This window comes from Telmatherina bonti, assembly GCF_933228915.1.
Source record: "Telmatherina bonti genome assembly, chromosome: 14".
Lineage (NCBI taxonomy): Eukaryota > Metazoa > Chordata > Actinopteri > Atheriniformes > Telmatherinidae > Telmatherina > Telmatherina bonti.
In genome coordinates this window covers 33,959,110-33,982,683 of record NC_136612.1, presented here as the reverse complement: position 1 = coordinate 33,982,683, position 23,574 = coordinate 33,959,110, and the positions used below count along the sequence as shown (strand labels likewise).

At 45.4% G+C, this 23,574-nt stretch overlaps 1 protein-coding gene across 1 annotated transcript in view; it reads left to right on the top strand.

The window, feature by feature from the left end:
* Window positions 1-10,839, top strand: part of tmem104 (transmembrane protein 104) — a gene marked incomplete at its 3' end in the record, with an annotated part of 98,696 nt that extends 87,857 nt beyond the window's left edge. The window contains exon 10 of the mRNA XM_079252740.1: window positions 10,076-10,839. Coding sequence (XP_079108866.1) covers window positions 10,076-10,839 — 764 coding nt within the window. The remainder of the gene's footprint in view (window positions 1-10,075) is intronic.
* Between the last annotated feature and the right edge of the window lie 12,735 nt (window positions 10,840-23,574).

Here is a 23,574-nt window from a genome sequence, read left to right as displayed (position 1 = left end):
ATTTTAGATTAAAGCTAAAGACCAGCTGTGTCGTCATTTTATTTATTTTATTGCTTTCTATTTAATCTGTTCTGCCCTGTGTTGCTTGCCATGATGGGGAGTTATACTTAGTGTGTTTTAGTTGTTGTGTTTTGATTAAAGTTATATATATTTTCTGTAACCGAAAGTCTACGTCTGGACAGATTGACTTAGCCTATAAATACTGCAGTGTGTGTGCGTTGCCAAACCTAAACAAGCGTCCTTAAACAATAAACAGTGACTTAATTCAATCATTGAAACATGATTAAAATTTTATTAATTCTTACTTTTGTCGATTTTACCTTGTTTCTGTGATTAAAGGAGAAGAAATTAATGAGCTGGAAGTTACAAAAGCTGCCTGATAACAAGTAAATATTAATTATTTCTTTTGAATTTTCAGTCGAAACATTTATAGGAACAAGCTTTTAAACTAATATTTTGTTGAATTACTGCAGTCTGCACCTGTTGACAGGTATTTTGGTCTACTGCTCACCAGCAAAGCGCTCTTACCTGTCAGTTTTGGTTGGTTTTTAATTAGTTTTTCAACTCAGTTATATTCAAAAGCAATGTCTTATTTCACTAAATTATCATTAAGAACATTTTTATTCTGTTTTCAGCTCCATTTACATAAATGATTGTTGTTTATTTTCTTTGAATGGAGTGTATGAATACATGGGTGGAGTTTTGCACATATTTGCAGATTTTAGCTCTGTGGTTACCGACATATCATTAAAAAGAAGCAGATGTGAGGACCGTTTAAGGGTTTCCTTGCTGCTCCATGTTGCGTTCACTGACAGGTCTGACTGTCTGACATTTGTGGCGTTGCACCCATCAGCGGTTGGCTCAGCAAACAGCAGCAGCCTGCTAGCTCTGGTCCTGATCGGCGTGAGGTGATAGAGCTAGAACACAGAAAGAAATCCTGATGAGAACTGGGCAAAGAGCCGGCGCTGCTAATTACCGCTGAGATTTTCCAAGAGTGCTCAAGGAGTGACTCTCTTAATTAATGATGAGTTGATTGCCGTGCTCTGAAACCACTGGAGGAGCGAGTCTAAATTAGCAGAGCTGATTAGAAAACATAGCAGGAGCATCGCCAGAACTTTACGTCGCATTAGAGTAAAACGTCTTTCTGCAGGGTTTAAACTGCCGTCGCGGCGGAGGGCTGCCTTTAAACATTAAAACACAGCTGAGAAGTCCTTGACCTTAATATCCTCAACAAAATGCTCAGGTTTAAGCATCCAGGCCGCCGTCAGTTTGGAGTGAGACCTTCCATCTTGCAGTTATGTCTGCTCTGTCGCACATGAGATTGATCACCTTTCACCTTCTGCCATTTTCTGAGCATTAATTGAGTCCAGGATTCCCATCACTTCTGAGATAGCAGCTGAGAGTCTTTCTCCTGAGGCAGTCGATGACTCCTCGGAGCATTCAGAGCTCCTGCCAGCCTTGGTTTAGCCGCCACTGCTTTGTTTTCTACAGGAGACAATACGGCAGTAAGAGCCTCCTCCAGGGGGTCGTTAAGTTGAAGCATCCCTCACAAGGTCATCGCCGTTCGTACGTGGGAAATATAAATCACAGGCTGCGAGACGGACGGCCACTAGTTATGTTGACGTGATATGTGGCTGTTTGACACCTCCTCAATTTACTGACTTCCTGTTGTGGCACGTCAAGTGCAGAAGAGAGCGGTAGCGATGCTGTGAAAGCACATCTAATCACCATATCTCGACAGGTTTCTGCAGAGGTAAATGCTTTGTTCCGTCTGAATGAATGAATTGGTGGAGGGTCTGCGGGTGACTTAAAACTGTGTGAGAGGAGCTTTTATCACGGTGTCAGCAGCCTGCTTCATGCTTTTGTCTTTTCTTGCTGTTGATGAATGAAGAACGTAAAGTTCCTTAAAGAAGAAAGTACTAAATTTAATTAGAACCTGCTTGAAAGAAAAGGAAAAGGTGGGTGACTATACTTAAAACCAGAAAACTGTTTTACAAAGGATTTAAACCTTATTTACGAGCCCAACTCCTAAAAAGTTGATATGCTGGTTAAATAAAAACAGAAAGCAACAATTTCCAAATCTTTTAAAGCCATATTTTATTCCCAGGAGAAGATAAACAACATATCAGATGTTAAAGCTGAGACATTTTACCATTTTATGCTAAATATGAGCTCGTTTTTTAATACAATTGCAGCAGAATATCTGTAAAAAGCGAAAAATGGTACAAATCACAGACAACTAGAGGACATTACTTAGCAACAGGTTAGTAAGGAGAGGCTGAGTCTGTCAGGTGGAAAGATGGACAGAGTTTCACCAATCTGACACAAAGTTGGTCTAAAAACTGTGAAACAATTTAAGAAAAAAAGACTGTGGATCTCACCGTCTATGGTGTACAAATCAAACGATTCAGAGGATCAAGTTAGCAGACACGGTTATTTACTGGAAATCACTGTCAGGAGATACAGATACAACCTGCATGCATTAAAGCTGCACAATTAAAATTTAGATTCTCTAACAGAGCCGCCGTCTAGCTATGGCTAGTTTAGCATCCATCTTGCATCCTTCTCTTCTCTGAGCTCTCTCCAGTCAGTAAAAGTCAGTCCAAATGTACAACACAAAGCTGAGAATAGTTCATCAGAAATAATGATGTCATTGTCTTTGTACAACAAGCGTGATGTGAAATTCCTAATAAACGATGAAGACTCTAAAACAATCTTGCAAGGTGGCAAAAACAAACATGGATTCTAGGGGTGGGAAAATTGAATCGAAAAATTAAAAATCTGTTATTTTTTTATTCACAATTTTAAAATCGATTTTTTTTTTTTTTTTAATAAAATTAATGCACTATAAAGTTTTTGTCATTTTTACTGTTTTTATTGAGCTTTTTACTTGTCTTCTTGCGTATTATTGCAGCAGAATGAGAGTGTGGCTACTGTGTTGTTTTTTTTCCTCATTGAAATGGAAAAAAATCACAAGCAAAATATAAAGTTTTATACATTTTTTGTTTTTAATTTACAAAAATCAGCAATATTGAAGAATTTTGAGAATTGCAATTTAAGTCAAATCGGCACCCAAAAAAATCGGAATCGAATCGGGACAAAAGCATATCGTCACACCCCTAATGGATTCCACGTCAAGCGATGGCGATACTGAGTCCACTGGGTTCATCCTGTGCTCGAAACAAGAGGACTTGTTTAGTCCAGGATCTGAAGCTGGACTCCAGCCAGAACGGACTTTAGGACGACCATGGGGCGATCTCAGGACCTGCTTCAGCTGCTAGCTTTAAGAAACAGAAAAATAAGACCGTAAGATGCTCGGCCGTGTCGGAATGGAGTAGCAGAGTGAGACTTGCGGTCAGCTGCGTCGATGCTGTCAAGACACGTTCTCTGATTGGTCTTTTCTGTATCTGTCGGATGCAAATAATGAGAAAACTCAAACTCAGTTAGAAAAATCGTTCCCCGTGACACTGATCAATGTAAAATATTACCAATGCGAATTATTCAAAGTCTGTACTGTAAGTCTGTAAAGGCCTTTATGTTGAGTCGTGTTATCTCTTTCTCTGTTACTTCCTCTCTTCCTACAGCGAGGAACGTGCATGTTAAAACATAGTGTTGATATCCAGTTGCTAGCATATGTTGCCTCATCGTAAAGCAAAATGCTGATGTAAAATTATCTTTTATGGTGAATAAAAGTTGTTTCTCAGCCCTGGGATGCTGCAGCTCAAGAAATATACATAATCAATGTTACTGCAGCATCAAAATAAGTCAAACACGGATTTTTAAGATCAGAAATGTACGTAGTCCTGCTGTAGCCAAGTCTGACCAGCTGGGTGGGTGTAAGGGAACTATGGATGTGTGTGTGTTTTATCTATTTGATGTTTTATTATGGAAAGCACTTTGTATTGTTTTAAAGCATGAAAAGTGCTACACAAAAAGTTTGATTTGATTTGATAATATTTAGGTGCATTTCACAGTGCAACCATAGACTGTATATAGAGATGGGCAGAGCCTCCGTGACGTCACCCGTAGGTTTCTGAAGACCTGAACTGAAGCTTGGTGGGCGGTTCCTACCATCGCCATCTTGGCAGGGGCATTCACGTCGTCTTACCCAGAAAATACAAATATGGGCAAAGAAGTGGAGATGAGAAGGGAGCTGAAAGCGTCATGTTGGATGATTGACATCGAGCGAACTCCGAGCTAAGAGCTAACCGAGCTAATCGAGCTGACATGGAGATAACGGGTGCTAACCAGCTAACGGAGGTAAGCGGGCTGAAGCTAAGTCACGTTGTTAACCGGCTAAAAACCGCCGTTATTCTACGTGCGTCTTTATGAAGCGGGGGATCGGGTACCTGTCAATCAAAAGGACACGCCCCTAATTATGTCGAACTTCAAGATTAAATTACTTCGAAATGGGGGAGTTAGAAAAACAATTCACTCCCACCACAGTTGTCATTAAAGTAAACCTGACCTATTAAACCTAAAATGGATTTTTGAACCAGGCTGTAAACATGTTTATTTCTGCTGTAAACATGTTTATTCCTGCCGTGAAGCTGGTCTTTTTAACATGAGAGTCTTTGGGGATTTGCTCTGTTTTGCAGCCCCTAGTGGATGAAGGGGGAACTGCAGTTTCATGCACTTCCACTCCGTCCATCTTTCTTTTAGGGTCTATGAGTGCAACGCAGCTTTTTCCTGATTTTTCCTTTTAAGCATTCTGTCTGTTGCTACTTAAACCTGCTGACAAAGCATTATTATCCATGCAGGAGTTTAAATGATTTGCAGAACATTGCATTTTGATTTATTTACGCACCCCGCAGTGGCCTGCTTTCTGCAAACGTAATAAAACCGAATGTCAGGTTAATATGTGCTGGCGTCGATAAGATTTGCGCTAATCACTGAATGATAGATCTGAATACTGTTAGTCCAGAGGCCTTAGGTCACATTTAATTTACTGCATAAATAAGGTCCTTAAATGTGCTCCCTGGTTGTTCAGAGCAGCGAAGGTGATGGAAACCAGACGGTGATGGTTTCAGCTTGTTAGGATTCTGCATATTAATAATTTATTAACCAGCCCGGCCATTGTTTGGCTTTGCCTCGTTGCAGCATCTTAATCTTGGCCAGACTCTCAGAAAGCTGCCTCAAGGTGTGTAATGGCACCCCGCTACCTGGAGGCACTCTTAATTAAAAGCCCCATGCTACTTCCCTTCCTGTGCTGGTGCTGGTGAGGAGGAAGAGGAGAAAAGTTTCCTTCCTCCTGTCCTGCATCTCGTACGAGGCCGCCTGCCGCAGACAGAAAGGTGTAAAGACACAGATGGGATGTGATGATGAGCGTTTCAGGCATTGCAGATGTTTTGTGCTGAAATTAACACAGAGATGCAGAACATTTCCAGCCGAGCAGACCAGAGGAGACTGGTTTATGACGCAGATATACTGGTGCAATAAGAGAACCGCTGCAGATGCGTGTCCTCGTCCTTGAAAGCTGGTCTGTTGCCCATCAATCCCACCTCTCTGTGTGGTGGGGTTAACGTTTAAATTGGGAGTAACAGAGCTTTCCCCACAGCCTGAGATTACATTGGACCGAAGCCAAAGATGCATTAAATATTGAACGCTGATGCAACAGGTTCTACGGCGACTCGTGCGCGAGCGCCGACATCTTTTGTTCTGATCCATTTATCAATGTTTCCTGAAACTAAAAACATTGTTTGTCTTTTGTTACCTACAAATCACTCTTCTTTGCCCTTGAGAGTATCTTAAATCCGGTTTGTCTCTGGCTCTGCCGCCCTTCCCTGTTTCTCCATTTTCAGCTGGGTAGCTTGTTTTCATGCATGGCTGGCTCCACAGTGAAACAACGGTGTCGTGACCTGGCTCGGCCAGGGCATGCTCAGGTAATATAAAACCAAACAGTGAAGCTCGGCCAAAGTTAAATGGATTTAACGCCCAGAAAGCCCAAAAGTTTTAGTCTGCGGCCACCGCAGGCGCCTCTGTGAGTGGAGCCTGAAGGAAATCTGGATAAATCATACATTTAATAAATCTTTTCTATAATTATTTACTCTACAAACATGCAAAGAAACAATTATTTTTCACCCACATCTGAATCTGCAGCCTGTTTTTTTTTTTTTGGAAAGGATGATGATGATGATGATGATGAAGCAGCGCAGCATCAATGCTAATAGTTTATAATTGCTCAGCAGCACTGAGGGTCAGTAATGACGTCCTCCTGGCTACTGACACTGGAGATTATGTGGTTCTTTTCCCACTGGATTTATAATAAACAGGCAATACACAGAAAATGTCACATTTTAAGACTTTTTTTTGGTTATTTTACCACAAAAATTCCACATGATGTGTTCAGGGACCCTTATTTTTTCCTGTTTTTTTCGTGTTTTCCTTTGGATTGCATCAAAAATCTGCTTGATACACATATTCTATTCTATTCTACTGTCATTTAGCAGACGCTTTTATCCAAAGCGACTTACATATGAGAGTGAGAACAACACAAGCATGAAATCAAACATTAGAGGACATCATAGAAAGGTGCTGGTCAGACTGGCCCACCTCTCAATATTACCTGTGTTAAAGTGGAACAATTATTTGCATTTCAGGCTAATTTATTTTTATTTCTGAGACCAGAAGGGCTGGGATTGATCGAGTTATTGTCACAAATCACTTTCTTTACTTCAGACCGACCCTCTCCGTAGGCTGTCAGATCAGCCTGCGGGCAAAACGAGTGGATTGAGACTCTTCCGCATTAAGCCCCGCCTCCCGCCACTGCACTACATCGGGAGTCATTCGCCATCATGGTAACATCTCATAAACAGAAGGATTAGGCTCATATGAACTCAATAAAAAAACAAAATACAATGTCAACACATAGCATACAGCCCTACATGTTGGAACCTGAATCAGACCCTGAAAACGAAGTGGAAAACAGCAACCCACAGCAACGAATGCAGCAGGATGTCTCTCTTTGGTAAACTCACCAGCCATCGTTGGAAGTAACTTTATCCCACGTTTTCCACCCGCCTGATGTATTTGTACATGCCCTTGTTAACCAGTAGAAGGTAACCAATCACCGAACCTTATCCCCCGGGACGTCACAAGGATTTCCAAGTAGAAAAAACTCTCTAAAACAACGCGTTTTTCGTCGCCATGGAAACCAAACGCAGAGAGTGCTGGAACTCAAACTAAAACTCCAACATGCGTTTAGGTGATAAAAAACAGTGCCGTTCACATGTCTGATGAGGATTCAACACTGTAGAAAGCTCAGGAAACTGGAAATACCATCATAGCACGCCTTTAAATGAGAAATAATGAATATTTGTTGTGAAGAACTGGGCCAAGTTCTCCAACTTCTCTGACTAATGTAGCTATAGTGTGGAAGCGCTGCTTGAAGATCTGAATCTTCAGCTTACTGTTAAAAGCAGACAAGGACTCTGCAGAGCGGACAGAGTTTGGGAGGTCGTTCCACCATCGTGGAACAACAGAGGAAAAGAGTCTGGTTGGTGATTTAGTCATTTTCACTGGTGGAGCGTAACTCTGGATGAAGGAGTGAAGGCAGACAGGAGCCGTTTTGTTTCTGCTTCTATCTACCTGCAATCCTCACTTCACCACCTCCACCTCAGCTGCATCCCAAACGTCTTCTTGGCTTTATTCCAGCCATAGAGGATCATTATTTCTCTGTTTTTCTCATCACCTGTTGATCTTTGGCTGCTCCTGATTGGACGTTACCGTCAGTTTAAGCTCTCTGATTGGTGGAAAGTCTGACAGGAAGTGACTTCATCATCAAATCTGAGGTCTCTTAGCAACATGGTGATGAAGATGTGATAAATAATGGTGTTATCGTGGATCGTGGACTCTGGCTGGTGGAGACCGTTGTGATTGTTGACCATCGTTGTTTCTTCTCTGGAAACTCATTTCCTTCTCCGGACGTCTCCTCGGCTCGCTGTAGCAGATTAGTGCAGGTTAATTGGAACTTGCGGCTGTTTTGAAGCGTTTCTCGGAGGCAAGCGGGGATCTGGCGGAGGTGTTGGGCAACACATGAAGTGTGGCAGCTCGGGATTCGGCCGGCACCTCCTAAATGTCAGTCTGTGTTTAAAGGACAGCTTGTGATGAAAGCCGAGGAGCTGGCTGCTGGCCATCCCGAGGCTGGAACTAACTCCTGGTGTCACGGACTCCATGTGCGAGCGGAGCGGCCCGTAACAGCCCCGCACGCCGCGCTCGACACGCTTACGCCGCTCTCCACAGACACACCTCCTCTAATCAATCGGAGATGCGAGGCGGCGAGCAGGAGGTGTGCTTCTCTGCCTTTATACCCGGCCATGGCTTGTTCTGTTGGGACAATCAGCTGCAGGGGAATAAACTTCCTCCTCCTGTTAAAACTGTTGTTTTACAGCCTAAAATATTTCATTTAGAAGCACGAGAAGCTGGAGCTGCTGCTGTTTTCAGGACAAAGTCCGGATGGAGAGCTCCTTCAGCACAAATTATGAGAGATTTTTATCCCTTTTTTCATCCTTCTGACTGTTCAGTCTTTAGCTTCTTAACGGCAACAGATATCTCGCTGGAGAACAGCTGTAATCAAGACGCGTTTGTTCAGTTTAGATGTGTAAAAAGGACATTAATCAGGAGGTGGCTGGATGAATGGATCGTTGCACGGTTTGGCTTTAAACGGACTCATTATTCCACCACAAAGAAGCTCTTAACTTCAACAGGAATAACATGAAGTGGAATTTTATAAACACACATAAGTTTCATTTAGTTTATATGATGCAGTCAGGTGGGAAATCCTTAAAGAGGAAAAGTCACTTTTGTTCTTTTAAAAGTCTAGTTTTCTGATGAAAGTGACTCCTGGTTTAGTTTAGTGGAGTCCAGCGTTGACAAGCTGCAGAAATTAAATCTTTTGAAGGAATTTAGTTCATAAAACTAAAAATAATGTCTATTTTCAGTTCTATATAATTATTGAATAATATTTTCCTTGTCTCCAGCCTACAGAGACTTCTCCTAATTAAATAAATAGTCTTTTGATGATATTATAACATGTAGATCAGTGATCCTCACTGTTAATTCAACAAGAGCAATATACTAAGACAGGAGTCTGTAGCTCAGGAGGAAGAGCAGCAACTGGAAAGTTGGTAGGTCGATTCCAGGCTTCCCCTGACTATGTGCCGAAGTGTGTGTGCAAGACACTGATCCTTAAGTTGCCCCCCGATGTGCCTGTAGTAGTATGAGTGTGTATGTAATGTGTAATCTGTAGAATAGGAGAGGATAGAAAGAAGAGAGTGCCGCCCCCCCCCCCCCCCAAAAGAAAAAGAAAAAAAACATTCCCTCGCTATGTATCCCGCTACGTTGCCAAATCTGTAACATTCAGCCTTTTAGCAAGGAATGGTTATCCTAAATATTACACGTAGTAATGGCATTCTTATGCAACAGTATATGGTGAAAATACAATAATGCCTCCAGAATGTGGGCGTTTCTTTTTCATTATATATACGGAGCTACTGACGGAGCAGCTCTTTGGTGGAGTTCGCTGCAGCTGAAATCAGACAGAACTGGCAACTCTGACAGGGTCAGTTAGGGCCGTTAGGACAGCAGAGTTTCTGCAAGCAGCCTGCAGCTCTTGTTTGTGGAGAAAACTGCAGCGTTTAGGATCATTATGACTTGTTTAGATGCATTTTCAGACAGCCAGAGGCTGCTTCACGAGCCGCAAGGCAAGAGTCGGTGAGCCGCATGCGATGAGGAACGCTGGTGTAGATGGTGGATCTTTTCTTCAACTTTTCCACTGTTTTTTGACCCAGTTTGTCTCAGATTGCCGAAGTGTCCATGTTTCCATCTGAGAGACTCTGGCCGGTAGAATGTTTCCTTTCCACCTTAGCAACATATTTCTGCATCGACTCGTGAGGAAAACCGCCTCATGAGAGCGATATTTGAGAGGTTGCTTGTAATTCTTCATGGCAGTATTTACGTTTTGTGTAATTCTCCAGCTCCAGACCGTTGCTGTTCATCCATCCATCAGTTTTCTCTGAGCTCCTTGCGTTCACTAGAAAGTCATGCTTGTTAATTCCCTCCTTTCTCTCTCTTCTAGCGTTCACCATGATGATCATCTTGGCTCTGATCCGCATCAGTAAAGGCGCTGGCGAAGGCCACCCCCCTGCCGCCAACCTCTCCGGGGTCCCCAACCTGTTCGGGGTGTGCGTGTACTCCTTCATGTGCCAGCACTCGCTGCCCTCGCTGGTGACGCCCATCTCCAACAAGAAGCACGTGGGCAAGCTGCTGTTTGCCGACTACGTCCTGATCCTGGGCTTCTACGCGCTGCTGTCCTTCACCGCCATCTTCTGCTTCGACAGCTCGCTGCTGCACGACATGTACACGCTGAACTTCACCGACAACTGCCACGTGCTGGACATCCCCGTGCTGCGCTACTTCCTGGGCTTGTTCCCCGTTTTCACCATCAGCACCAACTTCCCCATCATCGCCGTGACGCTGCGCAACAACTGGAAGACGCTGTTCCACCGGGACGGCGGCACCTACCCGTGGGTGGTGGACCGGGTCGTGTTCCCCCTCATAACCCTGGTGCCCCCCATCGTGGTGGCTTTCTGCACCCACAACCTGGAGTCTCTGGTGGGCATCACAGGCTCCTATGCCGGCACAGGGATCCAGTACATCATCCCGGCTTTCCTCGTGTACTTCGCCAGGCGCCATCTTGAGCCTGTGGTGGGCAGAGACGCCGTCAACAAGCACCGGTCTCCCTTCCGTCACTCCTTCTGGGTGTGGTTTGTTCTGGTGTGGGCAGTTTCCTGCCTGATCTTCGTCACAGCCAACATCATCCTGACCGACACCAAGAAATGAGAACCGCTTTCAGAAAGGAAGCCTTACCTTACCGGGCGGACTGCGTGCCTTTTTTAATCTCACAAACATGTAATTAAGACTAATTTATCACATTTGTTGAAAGGGACCAAATATTTGATGTTTTTGTATGAAAGCTGCGGCAGTGCGTGGCCGTAATGAAAGGGAATTTAATAAAGTTTGGGCAGGAAACAGCGGGAAGTTTTCCCACCGTTTTCACGACTGGCGAAGTGAAATCGAAGCCCGGCTACCTCTAACATCTGACCAGATTTCAGGTTTTACAAAACAAGTCGAAGGGATCGTCATTTTTCTCATTTCCAGTGTTGAAAAGCTCTTTACGTTCCGCTGCATCCTAACGGTTAAAAGCGGCTAAAGGAGGCGAGCGGCGGCAGGAGAAACCGCCTCGTGTCCTTCGCAGCTCCGTAATGAGATCAGAGGAGAAAAATGAACGCAGACGGGAAGACGATTCTTTCGCCGCCGACGTAGATCCATCCTTCGGCGATGTGCTTGTGAACGGTGAAGCTGTGACGGATGCACGCCGCTTCGTCTTCTCCTTCCCGCCGCCTGACAGGACAGCTGTGATCTACAGGCCTCTGTCGTCTCACGGAGCTTCAAATACAAAACTTTCCGACTTCATACGACCTTTCCGACCTCGTTACCGCCGCTACATCTTCCTGTATGATCAATAACAGCATCACAAGCCGTTTCTGTCGTGCAGCTTGTGGCGGGAACGCCTCTGAGTCTGCTGGAATCAGCAGAACAGTTTACGCTGACAAAATGCTGCTGTTGAGATTTTTAGGAATTTTTCTGATCCTTTTTGAGCTTCAGGAGCAAATTTTGCGTGAACATGACTGGGCATGTCTGTAAATTCTGACAAAGTTGTTTTTGTTATTTTTCTGTTTTATTTAACTGTGTTGATATTTAGAAACAGAAACATGTTGGTATTTTTTACGTTTTGATATTTAGATCTAAGATAGTTGGATTCCCAGTGACTGTTTGGCCATAAATGAAGTTTTCTATCAAACTTCCAAAGATTGTTAAAATAGAGTTATAAATATTACTATTAGCTAGTAATTGTCTTTCAGTCTCGTTGGTTTTGCATCTGTAATCAGGCTGCTCGGTCGTTAAAAGGCACATTAACAGAAAACGAAGGTTTCCAGACTACAGTGGACATTATTCAGAGGCAGACTGCGACTGAAGGCTGCCGAACAAAAGCAACATCTGCAGGAAGAAAAGCTGCTTCAGTTTGCAGCTGATTGATGCAAACGCCTGGGAGGTGCTTTTGTTTCTGGCTCTGCTGGCTCGTACCTCTCAGTAACTGAGTTAGCTGTGCAGGGAGTCGGGATTTGCTCCTAAAAGATGTCGTTTCTACCATGTTAGGACCTGAAGCGGACATGGGACATGTAAACACAGATGATGTGGTGTATGCTAACTATTGCAGCTTTAGCGCATCGGTAACTTTCTAATGTTTAAGTCTCGTTTTGATGTCACGCCTACATTCATTATGTCCCTTCCTGACGATGTTGTTGCTCAGCAGCGTCCTGAGAAACAACACTTTCCAGCCTGAAGCGTCATTTTACAGCCAAGTTTTGCTTCACCACGATGCATCACACGATAGCAACTGGATATCAAAACCGGTCGTTTTGAACGTGCAAGTTGTAAAAAAAAAAAATATCCAAGAGGAGATTAATGCAAGAAGAGAGGAAAATAAAAAGAGACAGAGGAAGATACAAGATGAGTCATCATCAGACTGACTTTTACTGGCTGGAGGGAGCTCAGAGAAGAGACAGTATTGCTGAATTAGACATCGTTAGCATCAAAACGTGAAAATCTGCTTAGTTTGGTCGTAGAGCTTAAACTTCTGAAATTTCTAAACTTTTTTTTTAATGTAATTTAACCAGGAAGCCTGAATAAACCAATAATGTTCGGTCAATGACCTCATTGGGGTTTTTTTTAATTTTTTTTTTATTGTGAGTAAACAGATAAAATTAAGTAAATAGGCGAAAAAGGTTTGATGCTTTTGATTGGCTAACATTTATGAGCTCAGACTCGTCAGCCAGTAAAAGACAGTGTGATGATGACTCTGGTTTCTCTTCCTCTTCTTTCTTTATTCTCTGTGATGATGTTCTTTCTCATATCTTTGCTGAAATAGCATGTTGATATCCAGTTACTATCGTATCACGTGGTGCTGTGAAGCAAAACTCAGCTGCAGGAATCTACATAAGTATAAAAGTTGCACCAAAATGGGTAAAAATCACACTTTTAAAGTCAGAAAATGACACCATAATGATTTTTTTTTTTTGCTCCACTTTTCGGCCTCTAATTTCCCCCTCATGTCGAATTCAGAGCAAGGTTTTGTTTCGACGTCTTCCTGCCACCCCACATCGTGGATTTATTATCAATCTTCTCACTTAAAACTTAATTCATTGGAGATTTTTGTGCCTATGAGGATGAAACCGACCGCTAACGACGTGGTCATCTGTGTTTTTGTTGGAACGTGACCGTTTATGATCAGAAACCCACTTTTCCCAAAGACGTCTGGCTCGTGCTGAATATGATCAACATACAGCTGTGGAAGTGGGACTCGGCTGTTTGCTCAATTAAAATGCGCGCTAGTTCAGTGGTTTGGGAAGCGGTGTGAACGGCAGCGCAGCCTTCTCATCAACTGCTGTAATGCAGTTTAAATTGAAAGCTAATGTGCTGTGACTCCGGTGTTTTTAATACGCTGCAGCTGGAGGTTTTCTGCACGGAGGAGCGGCTGCGGGACGGGAAGGTGAGGCTGCAAACTGCGGGTTTTCATGGTACAGAACCTGTCAGCTGCTTGGAATCGGGTCAGTCTTCGTCCAGTGTGTGGAAGCCAGCTACAGCGTTTCCGTTCGTCATTTTCTTTGAAGACAAACTAAAACTTTGAGCGAGAGAATAAAAACTGTAATGCGTTGAAAATCTGCGTTGTGCCTTTTATTTTTTGTCCTTGACTCGTCACCTGCAGTTTCTCAGACTGGGTATGTGATCTCTTTCATGGTTTTGACAATCTTTATGGCACCAAAAACTCACTTTTCATTTTATGTTTCTTTTCCTCTTGTATGTTATTGTTTTGAGTTCTTTTTGTTGTTGCAATTTTCTGTTTTGATTTTTTTTTTTTTTTTTTTAATCCGTTTCTGGTGTTTGTTTGGCTGTGATTCAATGTTTTTTATGGATGCTTATTGCTTTAATGGATGTTTTTTTTTAAATTTAATTAAAAGCTATATGCCCATCTGAACCTCAACAATCTTCTAGTGAATTCACTCATTTCTAAAAATTAAAATAAAATATTGCAGTTAAGTGTTCATACTGAATACTGATGATTTCCGTTATGTTTACTTTTAAAGTTGCAGCATTTAATGCCACCAAACACAAAAACATCTTACATAAAGTTACATAAAACACTTTTTCTTAATATAAAACATAAAAAATATCTAAATTTAGTTCAGTCCTGATTTCTTTATATGCTGGCAAAATAATCTCAAGATGCTTTAATAGATAATCTAAATATCCATGTTCAGTCCAGTTCACTTTGATATTAATTATAGTCCAACTTTATCAGATTAGTTACATGATCCACGAGTCTAATTTACATTAACTGTGTTTATTATAACCAATTTACCCAACCAGAACCAGGAAGGAAAACCTCCATCAGAACCAGAACCAGGAAGGAAAACCTCTATCTGGACCAGAACCAGGAAGGAAAACCTTAATCTGGACCAGAACCAGGAAGGAAAACCTCCATCAGAACCAGAACCAGGATGAACAGCGATCTGTAGACCAGCTGCGGGTGACGAGGAGAGGAAAGAGGCGGTGCTGCCTGCTGAGGAAAAACACGACTGAATGCTTCAGTGAGAGTAAAGGGAGCAGAGAGTATCCCAGGGTTTTACAGATGCCCAGTCTGGCGTTTTCCTGTTTAACCGACTCCACTGGGACCACGTCGTTCTCTTCCTTGTTTAGTATTCTACGTTTTTTTTACCTGAGGATTCCACTAGGGGGCGCATCAGGGAACTCAGACCACAGTTAACTGCTTAATTTGTAGCAAGTACACAAATAACAGAACAGTGTCACAGATTAGTTTGATTTATTTTTATATCATCTCAAACTAAACTGCGGTATCTAGACGGCATATCAGACTCATCAGACCAGGCATGTCTTGTCTTTGAAATGTTCCATCAATATATCCATCCTTTAAACAAACATAAAACATGTGAAGCAGCCATGATAAACACATACATGTTCTTAAAAGTGACAGAACTAACGGGATGGTTAACGGTCACTACGCCAGACCAAACTATAAGATTTACCAAGTCCAGACGTTTAGGCCCTGGTCCCGCAGGTTTTAGATGTTTCCCTTCACCAGCTTGGTAAATGAACCATTCATTTGTCAGTTATGTTGAAGCAGGTAAACATCTAAAAGCTGCAGGGCAGTAGATCATTAGGACCTAAGTTAGAGATCCCAGTTTTAGATGTTTACCTGCTTCAACACACCTGACTAGTGGATCATCTAGAGGCTTGTGCAGATCTCAACAAGTTGTTAGAGAACCATTTTATTTTAACCTGTTGTGTTGGAGCAGGGTAACATTTAAAACCTACAGGATGGTAGCTCAAGAGGACTGGAGTTGGAAATCCCTGTTTTAGATGTTTATCTGCTTCAACACACCTGACTAATCAATGGGTCATTATGCAGCACTTGACAAAAAACTGTTGAGGAGCGCGATTTCATTTGAATATGGTGTGTTGGAGCAGAGAATCATCTAAAACCTGCAGGGCTGTGTCCCCCGAGAGCCAGAGTTTGACATTATGGCTCTAAACTAAGCCCAAACATCAGACAAAGCAGCATCTTATGAAACTATAAATAACTGTAGAAAACAAACTGTTGTTCTTTTTCAAGATTAAAATGATGATTTTACTTTTATTGTTGATGGTGCTAATGTGTCGACAACATGGATCTTTAGTGGTAGCTTAATGTCCTTGTACTGGCACTCAACACTGCATTTGCCTTTTACTGCTAGTGGCTCTCCTCCATAGCCATAGAGTGGGCGAGATGACGGTTGTAGGGTATGCTGTATTCCTAACTCGCTGAAGACGCTTGTAGGAATGACATTAGCTGAAGCACCTGTGTCAAGTTTGAAGCTGACTGTATTTTTGTTTGGGCCAACATTAATATTTGCAAAAGCTTGTTCATCATTACAGTCATGTCACTGCGTCACTGCATCAATAAACAAATCTTCACCATCTGTGTACTTGTCTGGTTCATTTTTACTTACTGTATGTACTGCTTTCCTTTGCCTTGAGCGGCACACTTTTGCAAAGTGGTTCCATTTGTTGCATATTTTGCATTGCTTTCCTTTTGCTGGACAATTCTCTTTGGCTGTATGTGTTTTGTTTCCGCAGTAATCACACATTGCATGGTGCCTTTTGTCTCCATCCATTTTAACAGGGCTAGCTGCGCTGCTGTTTCTCCTGTAATGGCGCGATTTCCACTGGTCTGTTTTGTGTGGTCACCGGCTGAGGGCTTGCACTGACTGCTCGTTGCTGTTCCCAGAGAAAGTTTTGAGCTGAGCCTGGGCGATTTCGTGAGACCGTGCGATGTCTATTGCTTTGTCCAACGTCAAATCAGACCCAACACTTAAAAGCTTTTCACGTACTCTTGAGGAATGGATTCCAAAGACTATGCGGTCTCTTATCATTTCCTCCACATGACCACCATAGTTACAGTCTTTCACAGGTAGCCTCAGATCGGTTACAAACTGCTCAAACGGTTCATTCAGGGTTTGCACCTTTTCATTGAATTTATAGCGTGCAAAAATGGCGTTGGTTTTGGGCTCGACATATGCCACGTAGCGGTCGTAATAAGCTTTTAGTGTCTTACTTTCGTCCTCTGAGAGCGTCCACGTGTTGTAAATATCTCTACCCTTTTCACCGATCCAGAGAAGGAGGTAGCTGCAGTTTTCCTCTTCCCCTTTCTTTTTAAGCGGTCCGGAAAACATCAGATCAACGTGGAGCTTAAACTTGCGCTATGCCTCGGGCAAGTTTTTAGCATCCCAGTCCATGTGAAGAGAAGGCACGCCGGAAAAATCCATCTTCGTTCAGTTACCGTTTACTCTGACACCATGTTCTACTTAGTGATTGGCATATAAATGTACAATAACGAGTCAGTATGACTTTCAGCACTAAGTATTTACTGAGAAGCTCGTCAGAACATAACATGGGTAGCAGGTACAGGAGTATCCATATGATGCAGAGAGACTCTTTATTTGTATCACGTGATGTGATCACCATAGAAACGTGAAACACTACAGGCCGCAATTTGGACAAACATATTCTGAGAATATTACAATGATGATCAAAGTTTTTTTCTTTGCTAAATGCTGTAAAATAAACATCTTTAACTTCCTGAAAAGACACGAGTCCCTCTGGTCGGTTTGCAGACAAATCAACCAGTTTTCCTGCAGAAAGTCGGAGTCGCTGCGACTGAATCGGAGGGACTTTGTTTGTCATATCACGAGCTGCTATCCAGCCGTACATTCACACACGCCTGGCTGCTGCTGTTTGGATCTGCTATGCAGGTAATTGGCATCTTTTTCTTTTTTCTAACACTCCTGTTCACCTCAATCTTCCCCAAAGCACCTCCGTAGGTTTTTTATTTATTTAACCATGAGATTGCTGTTTTTATTACAAACCAAACATCCCCCTCTGCAGTAGAGCTGCAGCAGCGTAATTAAATTTACCTTCTGCCCTGCTTTGCATGAGGGGAGTGTTCACGTTTTTGGGGCCGAAGCTTTAATTGGAAACGCAAACTTAGCGCGGTATAATTAATTCACCGACTGTTTAATTGCTGTGTTTGTGCTCTTCTGCGTCCCGGAAGAAGGAACAAATATTTGATCACCTGAGGCAAAAATGTTGAATATATTTTCTAACCTCCAGCCGTCGTCAAAAGCCATCAAAGCTAATCGACTATCTAGAATGTAACAGTTGAATTAAGCAGATTTTTACACTTCTGTGGTGTGTTTAATTGTTATTCCTTATTTTGTGTCATGTCACTCCTTCTTTCCTATATTTGTTCAAGCAGCAACCTGTGGTGGTTAAAAGTAAAGCTATATTATGCCAAAACCTGCAGTCGCCCCCCCCTCCTCATCCCCTCTGGGCTCCAAAAGGGAGTCTCCACTTAGTCCCATGTTTAAAAGGCGAACTTCACAGCAGAAATAAACATGTTTACAGCAGAAATAAACATGTTTGCAGCCTGGTACAAAAATCCATTCTTGCTTTATTAGGTCAGGTTTACCTTCATGACAACTGTGGGGGGAGTAAAATTTTTTATAAATCTTCCGTTTAGAAGTAATTTATCTCAAAATTTGGCATGTTTTGAGCGTGTCCTTTTGATTGACAGGTACCCGATCTCCTGCTTCAAGTAAGAAGAACGTAGAACAACCGCAGTTTTTAGCCGGTAAACAACGTGACTTAGCTTTAGCCCGCTCAGATAGCTCTTAGCTACAGAGAGGTCACTGTTTGCTCGATGTCAGTCATCCAAGACATGCTTATTGCCCCCTCTCACCTCTCAGTTTTGGCTTATATGGCCATTTTAGTATTCTCCTGCTGACGACAGGTTAACGCTGCAAAGATGGCGATGGTAGGAACTGCCCGATGAGCTTCAGTTCATCTCTTCAGAAATCTTGGGGTGGTCATGACCCCCCACATCACGTCTGAGGACACGTAAATGCAAAAAAAGTGTTTATGTTGCACTTTTGCGATATATTTCTGGATCAAAATGTCTGAAAAACCTCCTCATGAGAGCGTAAAAACATTTTAGTGATTTTCGAGACTGTTTTTAAATGTACGTTTTTCCACTAATGTTTTTTATTGCAATATTTAGTTTGTGCAGTTCTAGGTGTAATGGAAACGCACCCAGATGTTTCAACAGAATAAACACTTATGATGTGCAGAATTGTCCTTCAGCATGAGGGTACGAGAACTGCAGCGTTTGCGCTAAACCCCGTTCAGTGGAAACACCTGCTAATTAGAGTTGTAAGTTGTTGAAGTGTGACAAATTTTACTTTCATTCAGCAAAAACTGTAATAAAAACTAAGCTATTGAGCCTCTCCCTGAGCCGTCACCTTATCGTGGTGGAGGGGTTTGTGCGTCCCGAAGATCCTAGCAGCTATGTTGTCGGGGGCTTTATGCCCCTGGTAGGGTCACCCATGGCAAACAGGTGTCTAGGGGAGGGACCAGACCAAGCACGGCTCATAGACCCCTATGACGACGACAAACCTGGGCATAAATGTTCCCTTGCCCGGACGCGGGTTACCGGGACCCCCCTCTGGAGCCAGGCCTGGAGGTGGGGTACGAGAGCGAGCGTCTGGTGGCCGGGCCTTCGCCCATGGGGCCCGGTCGGGCTCAGCCCGAAAGGGTTACATGGGCCCCACCTCCCGTGGGCTCACCATCTGCGGGAGGAGCCGTAGGGGTCGGGTGCAATGTGAGCTGGGCGGCAGCAAGGGGCGGGGACCCTGGCGGTCCGACCCCCGGCTGCAGAAGCTGGCTCTAGGGACGTGGAACGTCACCTCTCTGGTGGGGAAGGAGCCTGAGCTTGTGCGCGAGGTTGAGCGGTTCCGACTAGATATAGTTGGACTCACCTCGACGCATGGCTTGGGCTCTGGAACCAGTACCCTCGAGAGGGGCTGGACCTTCTTCCACTCTGGAGTTGCTCATGGTGAGAGGCGCCGAGCAGGTGTGGGCATTCTCATCAGCCCCCAGCTTGGTGCCTGCACGTTGGGGTTTACCCCGGTGGATGAAAGGGTAGTTTCCCTCCGCCTCCGGGTGGGGGGACGGGTCCTGACTGTTGTCTGTGCTTATGCGCCGAACAGCAGTTCAGAGTACCCACCCTTTCTGGGGTCCTTGGAGGGAGTGCTGGAGGGTGCTCCTTCTGGGGACTCCATTATTCTGCTGGGGGACTTCAATGCTCACGTGGGCAATGACAGTGAGACCTGGAGGGGAGTGATTGGGAGGCATGGTCCCCCCCCTCTGAACCCAAATGGTGTTTTGTTATTGGACTTCTGTGCTCGTCATGGATTGTCTATAACGAACACCATGTTCCAGCATAAGAGTGTCCATATGTACACCTGGCATCAGGATTCCCTGGGCCGCAGTTCAATGATCGACTTTGTAGTCGTATCGTCGGACCTGCGGCCACATGCCTTGGACACTCGGGTGAAGAGGGGGGCGGAGCTGTCAACTGATCACCACCTGGTGGTGAGTTGGCTCAGATGGTGGGGGAGGAAGCCGGTCAGAGCTGGCAGGCCCAAACGTGTTGTGAGGGTCTGCTGGGAACGTCTGGCTGAGTCCCCTGTCAGAGCGAGCTTCAACTCCCACCTTCAGCAGAGCTTCGAACATGTCCCGGGTGAGGCGGGGGACATTGAGTCCGAATGGGCTGTGTTCCGTGCCTCTATTGCTGAGGCGGCCAGCCGGAGCTGTGGCTGCAAGGTCGTTGGTGCCTGTCGTGGCGGTAATCCCAGGACTCGTTGGTGGACACCAGCAGTGAGGGATGCTGTCAAGCTGAAGAAGGAGTCCTATCGGGCCTTTTTGGCCTGTGGGACTCTGGAGGCAGCTGATGGGTACCGACGGGCTAAGCGGCATGCGGCTTCGGCCGTTGCCGAGGCAAAAACTCGGGCATGGGAGGAGTTCGGCGAGGCCATGGAGAAAGACTTCCGGACGGCTTCGAGGAGATTCTGGTCCACCATCCGGCGGCTCAGGGGGGGGAAGCAGTGCTCCATCAATACTGTGTACAGTGGAGATGGGGAGCTGCTGACCTCAACTCGGGACGTTGTGGGTCGGTGGAGGGAATACTTCGAAGACCTCCTCAATCCTACCAACACGGCTTCCCATGAGGGAGCAGAGCTGGTGGACTCAGGGGTGGACTCTCCTATCTCTGGGGCTGAAGTCGCTGAGGTGGTCAAAAAGCTCCTTGGCGGCAAGGCCCCGGGGGTGGATGAGATCCGCCCGGAGTTCCTTAAGGCTCTGGATGCTGTGGGGCTGTCCTGGCTGACACGCCTCTGCAGCATCGCGTGGACATCGGGGGCAGTACCGCTGGATTGGCAGACTGGGGTGGTGGTTCCCCTTTTTAAGAAGGGGGACCGGAGGGTGTGTTCCAATTACAGGGGAATCACACTCCTCAGCCTCCCTGGTAAGGTCTATTCAGGGGTCCTGGAGAGGAGGGTCCGCCGGATAGTCGAATCCCGGATTGAGGAGGAGCAGTGTGGTTTTCGTCCTGGTCGCGGAACAGTGGACCAGCTCTATGCCCTCTCTGGGGTCCTGGAGGGGGCATGGGAGTTTGCCCAACCAGTCTACATGTGCTTTGTGGACCTGGAGAAGGCATTCGACCGTGTCCCCCGGGGGCTCCTGTGGGGGGTACTCCGGGAGTATGGGGTACCGGACCCCCTTGTACGGGCTGTCCGGTCCCTGTACGACAGGTGTCAGAGCTTGGTCCGTATTGCCGGTAGTAAGTCGGATTCGTTTCCGGTGAGGGTTGGACTCCGCCAAGGCTGCCCTTTATCACCGATTCTGTTCATAACTTATATGGACAGAATTTCTAGGCGCAGCCGAGGGGTTGAGGGGATCCGACTTGGTGGCCTCAGGATTGGGTCCCTGCTTTTTGCGGATGACGTGGTCCTGTTGGCTTCGTCTGGTCGTGATCTCCAGCTCTCGCTTGAGCGATTCGCGGCCGAGTGTGAAGCGGCTGGGATGAGAATCAGCACCTCAAAATCTGAGACCATGGTCCTCAGCCGGAATAGGGTGGATTGCCCTCTCCGGGTCGGGAGTCAGGTCCTGCCTCAAGTGGAGGAGTTTAAATATCTCGGGGTCTTGTTCACGAGTGAGGGAAGGATGGAGCGTGAGATCGACAGACGGATCGGTGCGGCGTCTGCAGTAATGCGGGCTCTGCGCCGGTCCGTCGTGGTGAAGAAGGAGCTGAGCCAGAAGGCGAAGCTCTCGATTTATCAGTCGATCTACGTTCCTACCCTCACCTATGGTCATGAGCTGTGGGTCGTGACCGAAAGAACGAGATCTCGTATACAGGCGGCTGAAATGAGTTTCCTCCGCAGGGTGGCCGGGCTCTCCCTTAGAGATAGGGTGAGGAGCTCGGTCATCCGGGAGGGGCTCAGAGTAGAGCCGCTGCTCCTTCGCATCGAGAGGAACCAGTTGAGGTGGCTCGGGCATCTGGTCAGGATGCCTCCTGGACGCCTCCCTGGTGAGGTGTTCCAGGCACGTCCCTCGGGGAGGAGACCCCGGGGAAGACCCAGGACACGCTGGAGGGATTACATCTCTCGGCTGGCCTGGGAACGCCTCGGGATCCCCCCCGCAGAGTTGGCAAATGTGGCTGGGGAGAGGGAAGTCTGGGCTTCCCTGCTTAGGCTGCTGCCCCCGCGACCCGACCCCGGATAAGCGGCAGAAGATGGATGGATGGATGGATGGATGGCTATTGAGTGTTTTAGAAAGGACTGTAGCTTTAACTGTAAGTCTAATCTTCTTCAGAAACGTCGTCCGACGTCTATTGTGACAAGTCTTCATCAACTGAAGGATTCCTGCAGGCGAGGTCCGTAGAGGCAAAAAAAACACCAATGGATGGCTCCACCTGGTGGAGGCGTGGCCTCTCAGATTCACCTGGCAGGCCACGCCTCCACCAGCTGATGAAGACGCATCACAAATGACGACGAAGACGTTCTGAAGTGACAGTTGAATAAGTGACGCTGATGAGAAAAAGGAAGCTTCTATCTGCGAGAAGAAGGTTTAGATTGAGGAGTAACGCTGCTCAGACCCGACGGCAGCAACTTTACACAAACAACATCATGCTTGTCCTTTGCAGGACTTGGTGACCATCCTGCAGTCGTGGCGATCCTTTCTGGCTTACAGCTTTTTTTTTACCAGATTTATTTACTCGGGCTGGTTCAGGTGCTTCTCTGAGACCCTCTCACCCCCACAGGTGAACCCCGGCGGTGGAGTGATTATGACTCCATCAAGCAGCCTTATTAAGTGGCAGCAGCAGCAGACAGGGACATTGTTGCCGCTGCAGGACTGACTCAAGCAGACAAAGTGTCCTGTTTCAGGACTGTCATTAACAGGTCACCCGTTCCCGCTGTCCGCGGTCATGCCTTCAGCCGCCGTGGCCCAAAGCGCCGCTTCACCTTGCCTCGCTAATGGGAGTCATCTCGGACGTTAGCTGTAAACAGTCCTGATGAGATGAGACACAGCGCCATTACAGCTTGTTTACAGACTGTTTATGTTGTTATCAGCTGGGTGAAAAGAGGCATTAAAACGTAGAAATGCTCCTCATCTGCCAGGTCTCTTTGTTTCCACGGCATTCATATTTAACCGTCAGCAGCCTGAGGTTTTCAGTGCGTTTGGAAGTCATTAGCAGCCAGGTGTCTCATCGCGCGATGACAGATGGTTTTCCTTTAATTCCAGACAGATGCTTCTGGTTTTTAACGACCTCTTTTTTCCTCTTTCTCACGCCTCACTGCTGTGAGGTTCATTAGCACCAACAGGGCTTAGCAGAAGTCTTGGGGAGAGATTAGGGTCATAGTGGTTCAGGGACGGTGGCCAAACCCCGGACTGAGCTGCTCTGACAGGCTGATCCTCAGGCAGGACAGCGAGGACCATCCACCTGTTCCCAGAGGAGACAAACTTCTGGAAAATGTCCTGTCTGAGCAACAACTTCCAAAAGGA